Genomic DNA, 14,702 nt, shown 5'->3' on the forward strand with positions numbered 1-14,702 from the left:
GATTCCCTGCTGTTACTTCCGGGTTCCCAGGAAGTGGGCAAAACTCCTTTTTTATGATAAAATTTTTTTTCCTCCATTAATCACATCTTTTTGTTGTCGTTATTAACGCAAGCCAAATGGGGATATAGCATATGTCGTATTTTACTACCTTTGCTCCCTTTTTTTAGCTAGTTTACTAGAAACAAGCACACGCATGTATGGCAGGGTCGCTCTTTCTTTTTGACAGTGTTTTAATCTTTTATTATACAATGGACCCCCGCATATTCGCGGTTTAATGGCCCCAATTTTACCTATTGATGGATTTACCGCTTTACCGAGTGGATAATAGGGAATTGCAATTTACTTTAAAAACACATTTTAAAATTGAATCAATACATTATTGAATATAAAATATTTGGTAATACAAAAAAATGCAACCATACAGCTAAAAATGGACACAGCGAGAGAAGGAGAGAGTTGGCAGGAATGCAATCCAACAATTTGCATCATTTAATCTAATAATGAATTATTAATTAATCAATACTTCGTATTGAATATAATGTGATTTCGTAAGACAGTACCCCCCAAAAATTGCTGCCCTCACAACTGAGGAATGACGAATGGACCTGGAAGGAACACAATCGGAAAAAAAATATAGAAACTATGAAATACGTTTACATACTTATATCTGCTGGATATTTTGGAGCATTGCCTTTCTTGTCACTAATGTGAAATCACCACGGGAGACCTGTATAGAGGACATTATTAATGGGACATTGGAGGTCAAGCGTAGGAAAGAATAGGTAAACAGGTGGTTCCGAGGTCAGAGGAGGAAGTAAGAAGTGGGGGGCTATGTGTGTGTTGGCATGTGGAGGCTCTTCATCGTCCCAGATCGGACTTGAAAGCAGGCCTGCTTGAGCCAGAATCAGAGCATACAGAAGCAGTGTCTTCTAAAGTAGTTGACAGTTGACCTGCATCCAAGGACCACATGTCGGTATTTGTCACTGGCTCGACTGTGTACTGTATGCGTCGTCCCAAGGTTACGGCCGAGCTGCTGTGTGAAGAGCAAATCAGGCGGCTTATATTTAGCCTCGCAAATGGCGCTCTGTGGATTATGTCTTGTGGCTCTCCGGTTTCGTCTTCAGCGCCTTTGCCTAGCATGACAGGGGCCGTGGTCCGAGCTATTCAGGTGAGGCTCAGTGTCATGTTCTTCCGCACCGGTTCGTCTTCCAGGCATTTTTTCGCTCCCCGCTCAGCACACAAACCCGAGAGATAGTTGCGGTCCGCCACCGTCTTCCTACGGGAGTGAAAGGTTACCCCCAACCCCCCCCCACCCCCCCACCCCCGCAGCACTCGCACCAGACCCACGGATCAGTCGTGCCGGAGGTTGTTCCACGGGACGACTCTTGGGAATCATGGACGTTCTCGCCTTAGAGGCAAAGAATGTGAATGGTTCAGAGCCTGAGAAGAAGTCTTCATCCAGACCCAGACCCAAACCACCCAAAAAGCCCAAAAGGATTGTTTACTTTGAGGTGGAGATCGTAGATGTGAAGACGAAGGAGAAACTGCTCCTGCTGGACAAGGTAAGACCTTTGTCCGGTATCTGCTTTGTTATTTTATTTCAGAATTATATTTTGAAATCATTGCATTGTGACCGCAGATTTTTGAAGTCCTTGACCTTACATAGCTAAGACAGCTGAAGAATGTAAAGCTTGTTACAGGTTTTATGGTTCTCTTTGGTGCCTCCCAGGATGGCGCTCATGTTTGTGTTCAGTATGTCGCTTTGGAAAAACTGCTGTGTGCTAAACATGAGATCATAGCAGCAGTATAGGTCGAAGAAGTCCACAAGTTGAAAGAAAGAAACTAATGAAGACTGTCAGGCTGGTTAACACACCACGCAATACAATGGACATCCCTACCAACTAGCGTTGTAGTCAAGACCAAGACCTTCAGCAGCTGAGATTAAGTTTTAAGTAGCCAGGACAAAATCAAGACCAAGACTTTGAGGGGATGAGATGAAGTCCGAAGCAAGATTTAAGGGAGGCGGGACTGAGTCGAGCCCAAGACTTTGCGGGGCTGAGACTGAGTCAAGAGACCATGTAAAGGATTCACACCAAATCAAGACCAAGTCTTTAAAAAGGTGAGACCAAGTTAAGACCAATACTTTGAGGGATTAAAGGAGTCTAGACTAGGGCTTGAAGGATCCGAGACCAAACCAAGACTTTGAGGGGCTGAGAGCAAGTCAAGGCCAAAATTTTAAAGAACTAAGACTACTGCTCCTGATGTCCTAGGGCAACAATTCAAGTCGTGTTCCCACACTACAAATGCTGATCATGTTAATATGATACTGTTATTAACACCCAAAATTCTTTGCACTGTGATTTCAGGTGGAGCCAACTTCCACTATTTTGGATATTAAGGCTTTGTTTCACAAGTCATGTACGTACAGTATGTTAAAAAAAAAAAGAAGAAAAATAGAACATTTTTAATGTTTCACTACAGGTGTGTACATTTTGACAGATCCAAAGTGGTACCCGGCTAGACAATCTCTGCGCTTGGATCCAAGTAGGTGCATCGGCTCATGTTACGCGAAGTCATCGAGAACCAGATCTGGATTGGATGATGTTTTATTTTTCTCAGAAACAAAGTGTCTCAGGGATGAGGAAGTCCTCCAAACACTTCCTGTGGGGACCACAGCCAGCTTCTACTTCAGTGACCTTGGACCGCAACTCACATGGGGGACTGTGAGTTCACAACACACGCTTGCTGCTAACTGCGTTGAAGTAGCACTGTGGAGGTGCAATCTGCACACATCAATACATTAAATAATCAGCATCTCTGGTGAGGACATGATGGTATGCATGGGAATTATTTACATTTGTTTTAAGATCAATTTTGATTCTGGGCTGATTTAGGTGGTGCTGCTGTTATATCGTGTTTTGTGTATTCTTGATGGTTTCTATAATTGTGTGGTGATAGTGGTGGTGTTAAGAGATGGATTAAGTTGGGTAAATCCCCTCTGAAGGCCCAGGTAACACATAAACAGCCCGCCACTGTATATTCCGGAACATCAAATCCGAGGAGTCATTTTGTGTCCCCACTCAGCAGCTTTCTCTAGCACACACACACACACATTCATTGTGACACCTAAAAGGCCATTTGCGGTCGTTTGTTTTCCTCTCAACTCCCGCAGCGGCTATCTATCCCGGGACATCTAATCTCATGGCCCCATTTCTCTCCAAGGTGTTTATCTCCCACCCTGGGCTCTTGTCTCCCTCACTGTGCCACGTTGTTGCCTTTGCTCTCTCTCCTTACACCCCTCATAAGCACTATTTTAGTGCAAGGACTCGATTGGGTTTGTGGATATCAGAGATGTTGGAGGTAGCTGAGGTTTGGACCAAGACAAAACCAAGAATTGAAGGAGCGGAGTCCAAGTCAAGAACAAGACTTTGAGGGGTTTAAACCATCTCAAAGCAAGACGTGTCAGCACAAAGTTTAGACACAATCACGCCAAGACTGAGACTTTAAGGAGTTTTAAGACCAAGTGGAAAAACAAGACTTATAAGGGACAAGGCTAAATCTAGATTAAGATTTTAAGGAGTTCGGACTCAGTCAAAGTCAAGATTTTGCACCAAGTCAAGACCAAGATTATGAGATGACTGGACAATCAAGACCAACACTTTAAGGAGCTGAGACCAAGTCAAGACCCAGACTTTAAGGAGTTCAGATGAAGTGAAGACCAAGGACTTCAAAGCAACTCAACACTAGGTCTTTAGACCAAATGAAGAATGTGAATTTGAGGATCAAAAACAAGTCAGGCCCAAGACTTTCAGGAGTCCAAACCAACTCAAAACCAAGACTTAAAACCAACTCAAAAGCAAGACTTAGGAATGACAAGACCAAGTCGAGACAAAGACTGAGTGATTCGGACCAACTCAAGACCAAGACTTTAGACTTAGGTGAAGACCATGACTTTGAGAGGTCAAAACAAGTCAAAAACAAGATTTTAAAGAGCTGAGACCAAGTGAAGTCCAAGACTTTGAGACTAAGACCAGGTTTTTGTCTTGGACTTGGAATTCATGCTAATTATTAGCAACATAGCACCTGGCAGCTCAATGTGGTGGCCTGGTTGTGGTCTGGATGAAACTCTTTGCTGACTAGTTGGTAATCATTTAGTGCATTCGTAGATTAAACACCTCTTGGGAATTTAGTGGCCTTTGTCTGGCAGGTGCTACACTGTATTAATAAATTTCAATCTGTTTGTCTTATAGGTGTTCCTCGCAGAGTGTGTGGGTCCGCTGGTCATCTATTTAATGTTCTACTTCCGCCTCCCCTTCATCTATGCTCCAAATCACGACTTCACCGCCAGCAAGAATTGGGTCGTACAGTCAGTGTCAGTTTGTTGTTTCCTTTTTTTTTTTTTTTTTTTTTGTCGCTTTCTATCGATCAATACATTTTAAATATGAAAATGTCCTCTTTTTTTTTGCGCAGCTCTGCTTGTATCTGTCACTCTTTACATTATATCAAGAGGATTCTGGAGACGCTGTTTGTTCACCGCATCTCACACGGGACCATGCCTCTACGGAACATATTTAAGGTCACTCCGCTACGTGTCGGAAAAATTTGTGGAGATTTGAATTCAATTCATTGTTTAGTCCTGGTCTAAAAGGGGAAACGACGCATCAACTTGAAATGGTAATGATTGCAGAATTGTGGATTTTACTGGTGCGCCGCAGCCTGGATGGCGTACTACATCAACCATCCGCTTTACACGCCACCATGTAAGTGCTACGCTCGCGTGTGCTCATTCATGTTCGTTCGTTCCTTAGTTCACTTTGCATTCCGACTTTTTTTTAGTTTACGGGCAGCAGCAGGTGAATGTCGGACTTTACGTTTTCTTGGTAAGTTTAACTCCAAAATCAATGCGGTGCTGTGAATCTCATAAAGTACTCATGCTTGGATGTTTTTTTTTTTTTTTTTGTATGCACGCAGTTTTGCCAAGTTGGGAATTTCTCCATCCACATGGCACTTCGTAGCCTCAAACAGTCAGGTATTGCAACACTTATACGGTAGATTTGTGTAAAAGTTGAAAAAAAAGGGTCCTGCCATCTCAGGTTCAAAAGTCAAGAAGATTCCTTACCCGACGAAGAATCCCTTCACGTGGATTTTCTGGCTGGTGTCTTGTCCAAACTACACGTATGAGGTATGAAGGAACCAATGAAAAACATGGAAGTCAAATTGTTGTTGTTTTTCTCTAAATACTGGAGATTTGCGTTTTCTTTTTTTAGTTGGATAATGACAAAATATTTTTGTTTATCTTGATTCAACTTCCATCGGTCTTGATATTTACATTTTTAAAGATGTCCTTGTTTAAGGCATCCTGACAACCCAATCATCCTAAAAGACAACTATAAATGAATAAAATACTTCTTAAAATTTTAATTTGCTTGTGGACACCCCACACACTGCCAAAGTGACATTTTCAGTGCTGTCCCGTGGGTAACACATTTTGTGCATCATTTTATTACTTAGCTAAAATCCCCAATTAGTTTCCCCCCAAAAATGGCAAAATCTGGAAATGCGCGTTTTTTTCTGTTTTAATTTTACCCCCCATATATTTATTTAACCCCCCCCCCCAGTTTTTTTTACCCTGTTGGAAAGTGTCCCTGAATGTGTTCATTATCTTTAAACTTACTCGTGAGCTCCCCCTGCAGTTCCAAAGTGAGACTTACAGTGAAACTAACAAAATCACACAATTCCAAAATTTTGTGCTTTTGAAATTCAGCAAATAAATAATTTTATGAGCATTTTTGTATTTTAAAAATGCATATACAAAGACGACAAGAATTATGTCTGCAAACAAGGATAATAATGACCTACTCGTAAAAGAAATTGTCTGGTCATTGTTCAGTTAGTCTGAAAAGTAACACTAGCTCGAACAATAATAAACCATCATCATGGCTGATTCACTATATCATCAACCCCTACAGTAAGTGATTCACGGTTACCATGGCAATGACAGTAAATTGTCTAAAACTGTTACATCGAAACTTGACCTAAACGTGCGTGTGTTTAGGTGGGCTCGTGGCTGGGATTCAGCGTGATGACGCAATGCCTGCCCGTGGCTCTTTTCACGCTGGCCGCCTTCGTGCAGATGAGCGTGTGGGCCCGAGGCAAACACCGCGCCTACTTGAAGGAGTTCAAGGACTATCCCACCCTGCGCTCCCCCATACTGCCGTTCATCCTTTAGAGCAGCACGTGGGGGGGGGGGGGGGGGGGGGGGGGGTCGGGGCGACCTTTTTCTATTAGGGGCCATTTTTGATCACGTCCTCCCAGGACCGTATGAATTGTATCGAAAAAAAAAATAATTAAATTTGATGCGACGAGTGGTGTTGTTACACATAGGGCTGAACGATTTTGGTCGTATAGGTTAGGCTTATGCTAAAATAAAGGCAAATGAACATGAAAATTGCATTCTACCACATTACAATGTTGATTTGAAATTTGCTTCATTGTTCAGCCCTATTAGACATTGCAAGCATCTTGTCTTTTTTTTTTTTTTTAACTGTTCTTTCTACTCTAATTGTTTTGACATTTGCATGGCAATCCCTGTACTGTAAATCCTTCAAGGTCACTGGATGAACCGGCACCATTTGGAGTGAGCAACGTTTGGCTGCTTTAAAGTCTTAATTCTGGAGAAAGCTTCTGGTTCTTTTTGCTACTTTGCTTGGTTCTCAAAGGTTGGCTGCTACCGCTATCAGGAATTTCCCCAGCAGACAGGAAAAACTGATATACTGGAAAATACAATGGCTTGTAGTTGCCTGCCCACCCATCAAGAGTGAAATGAAACAACCAAGTAAATGTTTTGTTATCTGTCTCTTCATGAAAGTATGACTGTTCTACTCTCCCGATGTAGCGATTAATAGCGTTTATGTAAAGTGCAAGTGCGCATTTATTTGGCTACGCGTGGGCTGGTATGCTAGCTAATACCGTTGAAGAGCCTCACGGAGGTGGTTTGTTTGTGTTGAGTAATTTAACTGCTGAATAAAGTCGTTTATGTAAAATGGTTCATGATTGTGTTCATGCTAGATTGAGGCATGGTGTTGATGCTTCGTCCAAGTTAAACGAACGTAGTGGATATTTCCACAAAAAAATTAAATAGGTCAAACAGGCGTGAACTTTAATTGTGACTCTTGTCGGAAGTACGGGCTGAATGATTTAAAAAGAAAAAAAAAACTACTACACCCAATGGAATGTTACACACTTCAAATGGATGACTTGCATCACGACACAGACAAAGCGGCAGACGACTAACACAGAAAATATTTCATGTGGTCCACCGTGTTTGGCCTTAAAATTTCTATATTGCCTTTTTGTCTTTTTATTCTCGACCACGCGTGTCGCCGCTGACGACGCAAACCGATGAGGTACATAACGGGAGAAATGAACACGGAACGTCACGTGTTAGCAGCTACGCCAGGAACTGGATGCATGAATGTGTAACACGCGCGTTTTGTTTGAACTGCGAGACTTTGGTGGAGAACGAGGGAAGAGTCGAGCGCGTCGCAGTCAGGAAGTTCACAGGAAGTGCACGTGTGGCTTTTCTTAAAGGGCCACTGCTCCTTTGCATGGGGGGGGGGGGGGGGGGGGAACGAGGATCATGAGAGGTAGGATGATTGTTTTGTCACTGGTCCTTTCTTTGCTCCATGCGTCTTTTTCATACACCGAGTATGAATCCGCAGGATCCGAGTTGGAAGAGTTTGCTTTCTTTTTTGTCCCCCCCCCCCACAAAGTCTGCGCAATCCATCAGAGGTCGTCACACTCCAGGAAGTGGCTCCTTTGCAGCACCTTGATGTGGCGCTCGTAGATTTTGAGCGCGGGGCCCAGTCGGATGGAGAGGCCGGTCAGCACGTCGCTACGCTGCATGAGCAGCAGCGACTTGCCGTCGATCTCCTGCGGGCGGACACGCGACGCGGCTTCAGGGACGGCAAGCGTGAAGCTACTTGGAGCTAATCCTGACACTTAAATTGTAATAAATATCTATGATTTTTTGGGGTGTATGATTTATGAAGATGAAATTGTTATATGTAATATTATTAAATGATTGACCATTTTTGCAATTCCGATCTAATTTATAATAATGAACTTGTATACAGTATATTTAATATTAGTAAAATATATTAGCAAAAATGATTTACAATGAACATATTTTTTTCATATTTAAAATATTTTTATCTGAAGTAACATATAATGGAGATTTTAAAAGTAATTAAATGTTATGTTCGATTAGATACATATTTGTATTTTCCATTGAAAATAATCTAAGCAATTTTAGATAAAGAATTACAAAATAATTTATAATAATGAAAATATTAAAATTCATGACTTTCAAATGTATTTCTTAAATTAAAATAACGGATAATGGAAATTAAAAAATATTTTATACATGAATTTGAAAATATTTGAAATATTGTCTTACTATATCGTGTTTTGATATAGTAAATACTGTTATGAACATCTTTCAAACAATTAAAATACTTATTACTCTATTTATTGTTATTTTAACTTAATTTCCGCCTCTATGAACTTTCGCATCCTAAGTTAGCATGAAGCTAGCCACCGTTTGTTAAGACAAAAATGATCTGTTTGCTTGAACATTTAGTGCTTAAATTTTTATTCCTCCTTTGTTTAATGTGTCTTTTTTACAGTAAACTAAATGGGTGGCGGTGACAAACCGCTTGAAGCAAGCACGCTTCGCCTCTTATTTGGAGAAGCATACGAGCGAGAATGAGAACAAGAAATACTTTAAAAAGTCCGTTATAAGAAGTTTAAGTGCATTTTCAGTTTTAATGTGCTGTGGGAGCATCCCCCACATTGACTTAGCTCCAAAATGTCTACATGGACGTACGGGAAGGAGGACCCACCTGCGTCCTGAAGGCCAGCGCCTGCTCGGGAAAGCCCGCATCGGCAAAGTAACTGGCCACGTCGGCCACCGTCCACTGCAGCAGGTTCTGACTCATCTTCTCCTTCTTGACCGAGCTGCCACAACAGAAGGAAGTCATCGATTTTGTTCCTACACATTCTGAGACGGATTCTCTACGGTTGACTTACACGTCATCGCTTTTATTGTCGCCGTTCACGTGAACGCTCTTGGCTTGCGCCAAGGAGGCGAGCGTGTCCGCGTTCTTCTTTAGCGTGCCTGTTGATAGAAAATAGGGTGGGGTAATTAAAATAAAATAAAATAGGTTTACCGAAGACTAAATTGTCCATAGGTGTGAATGTCCATGATTGTTTGTGTGTATAGCGAAGGGCAGAGCCACTTGTGTTGCTCCCATGACGGTTGCCTGATGTTGTGGCCGTTTGGGTCATGTGGTTGGAGGTGTCACACGCACAAATTTGTAATGCATGAAAATGGGTTGAAAGTTAATGTTCAACCCATTTTCATGCATTAGAATGGTTCCAAGTGTTGACAAACCCACAACTGTAGTAGAAAATTAATGTTCACTTGGGCTTCCAAAACTTTCTGGAAGCTTTTTCATCTGATGATTTGCGGGAAACAAATCTATAGCTTGCAGATATTGTGCCAATATATCGGCAATCAATATAAAAATACACACATGCATATATTCTATATCCTCTGAAAAAAAACACACTATTATTTATTTTTTTAAGTTATTATTACCACATGTCTTCTTTGTCGACATGACATGACTTATACTGCCCCCCGGTGGTCAAGTCGCGCACACCAGAAGGTGCCATAATGAATTAATTATGATGCACAACTTGCTTTACTTTTACGAAACTCACAGTCGTTCGACGATGACAGCGTCTGCGCTCTAACCTGGGACGCGTCGCCGCTCCTCTCCTGCGGGACGGGAGGAAAAAAAAAAAAACATGGAGAGTGTCAAGTCGGGATGGGCAGGAAACAGGAAACGAACGGCAGAAACGGGGCCGCGCGCTTTACCAGTTGCACGGCGTAATCGGGTACCAGCTGGTCCAAGAGGGGACTGCTGTCCTCCATCTTGTCCTCCTCCTTCAAGTTGTTCTTGGAAGCGCTCGAGCAAACGGGTACGGGGTGAACCGTCGTTGGACATGCTAATTAGCAGAGGCGGCAGAAAGTCACATATGTGTAAGCACCTCTCCATTTTGTCGATATATCCTGTGGTGCCTTGAGATTGGAGTGACTCCACTTGACAGTGAACTCAACTCGACACACTTACGATAATCAGCAGTTTGGCAAATAATGAACAATTCATGAGAAAAACAGTTGACTGCCAAACTAATCACTATTTAAAACAACCCAAAAACAACAACAGCCCCTGCTACCTTAATGCTAACGCTAGTTAGCATCTACGTTGCGGCACTTGATGATGGTGACGTAGTCATGTTACCTTTGTCTATGTGCATTCCCTGCTCCTGGCGCTCCACCGAGCAGCCGGCGGCGACACCGTTGGCCCAGTCGTGGTGTGGGAGGGTCCTGGGGCTGGAAGGGGGCAGGGAGCTGGGCCTGGCGGCAGCCATTTGAAAAGGAATAACACAGTCCAGACCGGAGGCAGGGGTGAGAGCAGGACCGGCACCCGAGCCGGGACCGGGCCGAGCGTGAGAGGGAGAGCAGGGTGCGGACGCCGCTCGCAACACCGCCGGCGACGCCATGCATACGGGGCCGGGGGTGGGGGAGGGTCCGTCCTGACCGTCCCGGCTCTCGTCGCCACCCTCCTCGTCCATGTTGCTGTCTGTGTCCATGGCCATGGAGGTGTCGGCCTGGAAGAGTAAACAGTGTATACATTTAGACAAATTCTAAGGAGACTGTGTTCTGTAGTTATTCTTACAAACCTTGTCAGGATTGATAGGATATACTATTACCACATACAGTATCAATCAGTGTTTACTGTCCATTCTGGGTTGGTAGTCTAACAACAGAGGTCACTTTTCAGGTTGTAATTGAACTCTGCTCTTTTATGTATACTTTTATATACCTGTACTGTATATCTCGTTCTTTTATGTCTACATTCTATTATGTACTGTTATGACATGAATTGTGCTCAGCCTTCTCTGTCAGATCACCCTTGGAAAAAAACAGAACGTGGTCTCAAATTGATTGATTAACTGATTGATTGATTTGTCGTACAGCATTGGCAAATTGTTTTACACAATTAACATTGTGTGCCCTATTAACATTTTTAAAAGTGTGCGATATGCAACACAAGCATATTCACTTGTGCTGCGGAAATTAGCAACGTGAATAAATGCTCAACGCGAGTACAGCCGTTCTGCACGTTTTACTCGTGTAAAAGTAGCGCACAGAAGATACAAGCGTAGTTGCTCTTGTTTTTTGAGTCGCTCTCACTTCCTGTCTCCAAAACACGAACAACACCGACGATTCCTGGCTGAATTGTGCACGTCGTGAAAGAAAACTATCCGAACTACCCGAAGGGATTGTTGACACGATTGCACGGGGGCTGGCAGTATGAACGCGTCTGAATTCTGAAAAATGCTCGTGCACATGTCGAAATTTGACCTCCGTGGTTGTAAATCATTAGCTGTGGCTCGGGCGTAACACAACTTTGAAGAAAGAGGAGGAAAACGAGTTGAGGGGACGCTTCTTTTTCGACAGGGCGGTTCGTGAGCGAGCTTAGCTGCTGCGTGTCGTGGAGCGCGCAACCCCCCTCCTCCTCCTCCTCGCCGCATTTCACACAACTTTCACTACCGCCCTTGAAAAAGGACCAACCTAGCATCGCGTGGCGCTGCAAACACACGCCGATGTGAGCCTCGTCGGTGAACGCATTCATTGTTAATCGCTATAACACAAGAGACAACCCTCAAAGAGCCGATTGGAGGTGTTTTCTGTTGTTTTGCGCACATTTCCTACGAAGTGCGCATGCAGTTTGATCGTCTCGCCATTGTGCGTGCGTGGTGCGAGCGAGGAGGGCGTTTTGGGGGAAGGTGGGGGCAAAAAAGAGAGGGGGGGGGGCGACTTTACAACGACGCGCAAGCAGCTCTAATTTGACGTTGAACGAGTCCGTTATCGGACACGTCCAGTTTTCACATCAGGGTGATCCACAACATGTGTTTTGCGTCGCCTTTTTTTTTTTTTTTTAGCTAGGACTTTGACTCGACGTGATCGCGGCTTAACCCACATCGGACGGACGGCCACGTCTATTCAGCCGAGCAAGCAAGCTTGTTGTCGTCGTCGTCCCAAATTATCAACCACCTTTATCTGGAAATGCTACAATAACTACTAAAATGCACTGTCCGATAACGGACGCAGGGGTTCGGCTTCACGCGTAGCCCAGTCACGCGTCCATCTCTTAAAAAAAGTGACGCAGATGGCATTTCCACGGCACTATATGCTGTACAGTATATGCACAGGGTAAGTCGCTGAAATGTGACTTATAAAGTGGTGGCACGTTTGGAAGTAAGGGCGGAAGGTTTGTAGTCTCGTCATGTCTAAAACGTGTCTTGAATAACACATGACGCTCGAAAAACAGCACAATGTCCTCGCGTCTACTGTATTTTTATCACTTTTTTTTACGGTCGAGTCAAATGATGTTAATTTTATACACAAACAAAAAATGCACATCTTGGCTTGTGTCAAAATAAATGTCATTTTCACTGGTTTGAACTACACTGTTTAATTGTGAAACCCCACTTCCAGGTTTGACTCGCGTATAGACGGTTCGCTTGACCGACGCCCCACCGTAAGCTCCACGAACGCCGAGTTTTGGCCTCGTTTCGAGCTGAACGTGCTGCTTCTGTCGAAAAGCACACGCTTTAAACCACTCGTGAGTGTGTTTGGTTGGCTTTTAAGCAGAAACGAGTGGGAAAATGGACGTTACTGTGCTCGCACGCGCACCTTCTTCCTCCCTCCCTCCCTCCCTCTCCTCCTCCTTTCTGTCGTCCGCGGTAGCGCTCAACCGCCGCTCCCCGTTTGCGGCATTCCTTTTCTGGGTACACTCGCAAACCATTCCCCACTAAAGACACATAAAAGACGCTTTAAGATAACCATTTTAATAACTAATAATTTTAAAAACGGCTGCTGGGCTGTGTTTCGTCCCCTCACCTGTGAAGAAAACACTTACTTGCAAAAATAAATACTACAAGAAAGAAAGAAACGTGACTTACCTCCTCATCGTCGTCGTCCGGGTCCGCGGGGCCGAGCGCGCTGTCCCCGTTGCTCAAGTCCGAGTGACTGGCGTCGTTCACGGCCGCCGCAGACGTCGTCGCCGCCGCCGCCGCAGAAGAAGAAGACGCCGTCACGGCGTCGTCCTTTTTGCGGCACCTCCGCTGAACCTTGGCGGCGTTCCGGTACGAAATGGAGCCCTTGTAGTTGACTTTGAGCACCGTCTGCTCGCGTATGAGCTTCTCCAGCTCGCCGCACGTTTGGTCGGGCTCGCACCCGTGGCGTCGCCGGACCATTCGGCAGATTCGCTCCAAGTCCGGCCGGGCTTTTCGTGACCGCAGGGAGTCGATAGTGTCCAGTATCCACTCGCGGTACTTGGCGTCGGACATTTTCCTCCTCTTTATGTGTTACTGTATTATTTTGGGGGGTTGGGGGGCGATGGGTGGAGTGGTGGTGGTGGGGGTGTCTTCCCTCTCTAGTGCGTTAGTTGCAGCGGCCGAGAAGCGGAAACCTTCGCCCGTACGCTTGCCTGCGTCTGACTCGTGCGCTTAAGGTGGACCGGCAGAGTTGCAGGCCAAAAGTTTCGCCCTCCCTTTCGCTCGCTCGCTCTGTTGGGTGGAGTTTACAGCGACCCGCGATTTAACAAAGTGGGGGTACGTTGAGCAAGTAAGAAAGTAAACGGGAGGCAGGGTTGTTATCTCGTCAGATTACAACGTGTTTTAAATGACACATGACGCTCGGAGACGGACGACAATGTTCAGTTACGGCGTTTTTGTTTTTTTGTTTTTGCTCCTCGGTTGAGACGCGATAAGTAAGACAATACGTAATTCCGGGACGTCGTGTCAAAATAAAATGTCCGACTCTGATTTCATGATCTACACGCTTCACTTTGAAATGAGACTCAGTCCACATCCGGGTAATACCTGGTTAGCTTGCTCTTCACAGTCTGCGCTGCCTGCGTCAAACTCGTGCGCTTAAGGTGGACTGGCAAATTTAGACGCCACAAGTTTGTGCAGAAGCGGACCACACGGCAACGCGTGACGAAAACAATGCGAAGGCACGTTTGTAAGCAACAGGAACCATGGTTGTACTCTCGTTGGACTAAAACTGTCTTAAATAACATGTCATGACGGAGACGGCCAACAATGTTACATTTCCACGAATTCGAGACTCACAACCTCACGCTCACTTCGTTGATAAAAAAAAAAGCATTTCCGGTAAGCCCGTCGTTTCGAAATTAAAGCTATTTAGATGAGTTTGTATTTAAACGACGTCAATCGTGATATGACACGCAACACCCACTTCCGTGTAATGCTTGCTAGCTTGACTGTCGCGCCACCGTCACATTCGCTCAACGCGGTCCCCCTCGCGCGCTAAAGGTGGACCGGCCTAGATGCAGTCCAAAGTTTCGTCCCTGCCGTCCGGCGCGTGCGCACGGTCGACATGTGTGTGGAACGCAGGACGCGTGAAGGGGGACCAAAAGGCGCCCATAAAGGAGAGGAGGCGTCACAGCGGAGATTTCTACATTTGTTTGGAGGGGGCGTAGCGAGGAGTATTTGCAGCACGGTTGCCATCACGCTGTAAAACAAAGGCCATTTAAAGC

General features: G+C 44.7%; 2 protein-coding genes across 5 annotated transcripts; one reads left to right on the forward strand and one right to left on the reverse strand.

Moving 5' to 3' along the window:
* The first annotated feature begins 42 nt into the window (after positions 1-42).
* On the forward strand, positions 43-6,239 carry LOC147134323 (very-long-chain enoyl-CoA reductase-like). 4 transcript variants are annotated; one of them, XM_086054940.1, is made up of 11 exons: positions 43-1,562; positions 2,367-2,418; positions 2,482-2,544; positions 2,620-2,723; positions 4,251-4,372; positions 4,471-4,576; positions 4,688-4,760; positions 4,837-4,880; positions 4,972-5,029; positions 5,094-5,182; positions 6,056-6,239. In XM_086054940.1, the coding sequence occupies exons 1-11, from the start codon at positions 1,395-1,397 to the stop codon at positions 6,227-6,229; spliced, it is 1,053 nt and encodes a 350-aa protein (XP_085911066.1). In that variant the 5' UTR covers positions 43-1,394; the 3' UTR covers positions 6,230-6,239. The 4 variants fall into 4 exon arrangements, with proteins under 4 accessions (XP_085911066.1, XP_085911067.1, XP_085911068.1 ...); XM_086054941.1 differs by having other exon boundaries at positions 4,251-4,366; XM_086054942.1 differs by having other exon boundaries at positions 2,500-2,544.
* A 903-nt stretch (positions 6,240-7,142) lies between these two features.
* On the reverse strand, positions 7,143-14,558 carry samd1a (sterile alpha motif domain containing 1a). The gene is made up of 7 exons (XM_086054938.1): positions 13,102-14,558; positions 10,371-10,740; positions 9,944-10,074; positions 9,787-9,844; positions 9,091-9,178; positions 8,904-9,018; positions 7,143-7,932 (listed from the first exon to the last, which is right to left on the reverse strand). The coding sequence occupies exons 1-7, from the start codon at positions 13,486-13,488 to the stop codon at positions 7,786-7,788; spliced, it is 1,296 nt and encodes a 431-aa protein (XP_085911064.1). The 5' UTR covers positions 13,489-14,558; the 3' UTR covers positions 7,143-7,785.
* Between the last annotated feature and the right edge of the window lie 144 nt (positions 14,559-14,702).

The sequence above is a fragment of the Filicampus tigris genome, chromosome 16 (assembly GCF_054856515.1).
Source record: "Filicampus tigris isolate MCC_2025a chromosome 16, RoL_Ftig_1.0, whole genome shotgun sequence".
NCBI lineage: Eukaryota > Metazoa > Chordata > Actinopteri > Syngnathiformes > Syngnathidae > Filicampus > Filicampus tigris.

Coding starts and splice junctions, on each gene's coding strand:
- samd1a (XM_086054938.1), bottom strand. CDS start 13,488: ATGTCCGACGCCAAGTACCGCGAGTGGATACTGGACACTATCGACTCC. Junction 10,741..13,101: donor CGGACGACGACGATGAGGAG/GTAAGTCACGTT, acceptor TTACTCTTCCAG/GCCGACACCTCCATGGCCAT. Junction 9,019..9,090: donor GACAATAAAAGCGATGACGT/GTAAGTCAACCG, acceptor CTGTTGTGGCAG/CTCGGTCAAGAAGGAGAAGA.
- LOC147134323 (XM_086054940.1), top strand. CDS start 1,395: ATGGACGTTCTCGCCTTAGAGGCAAAGAATGTGAATGGTTCAGAGCCT. Junction 4,373..4,470: donor AATTGGGTCGTACAGTCAGT/GTCAGTTTGTTG, acceptor TTTTTTGCGCAG/CTCTGCTTGTATCTGTCACT. Junction 5,183..6,055: donor GTCCAAACTACACGTATGAG/GTATGAAGGAAC, acceptor GCGTGTGTTTAG/GTGGGCTCGTGGCTGGGATT.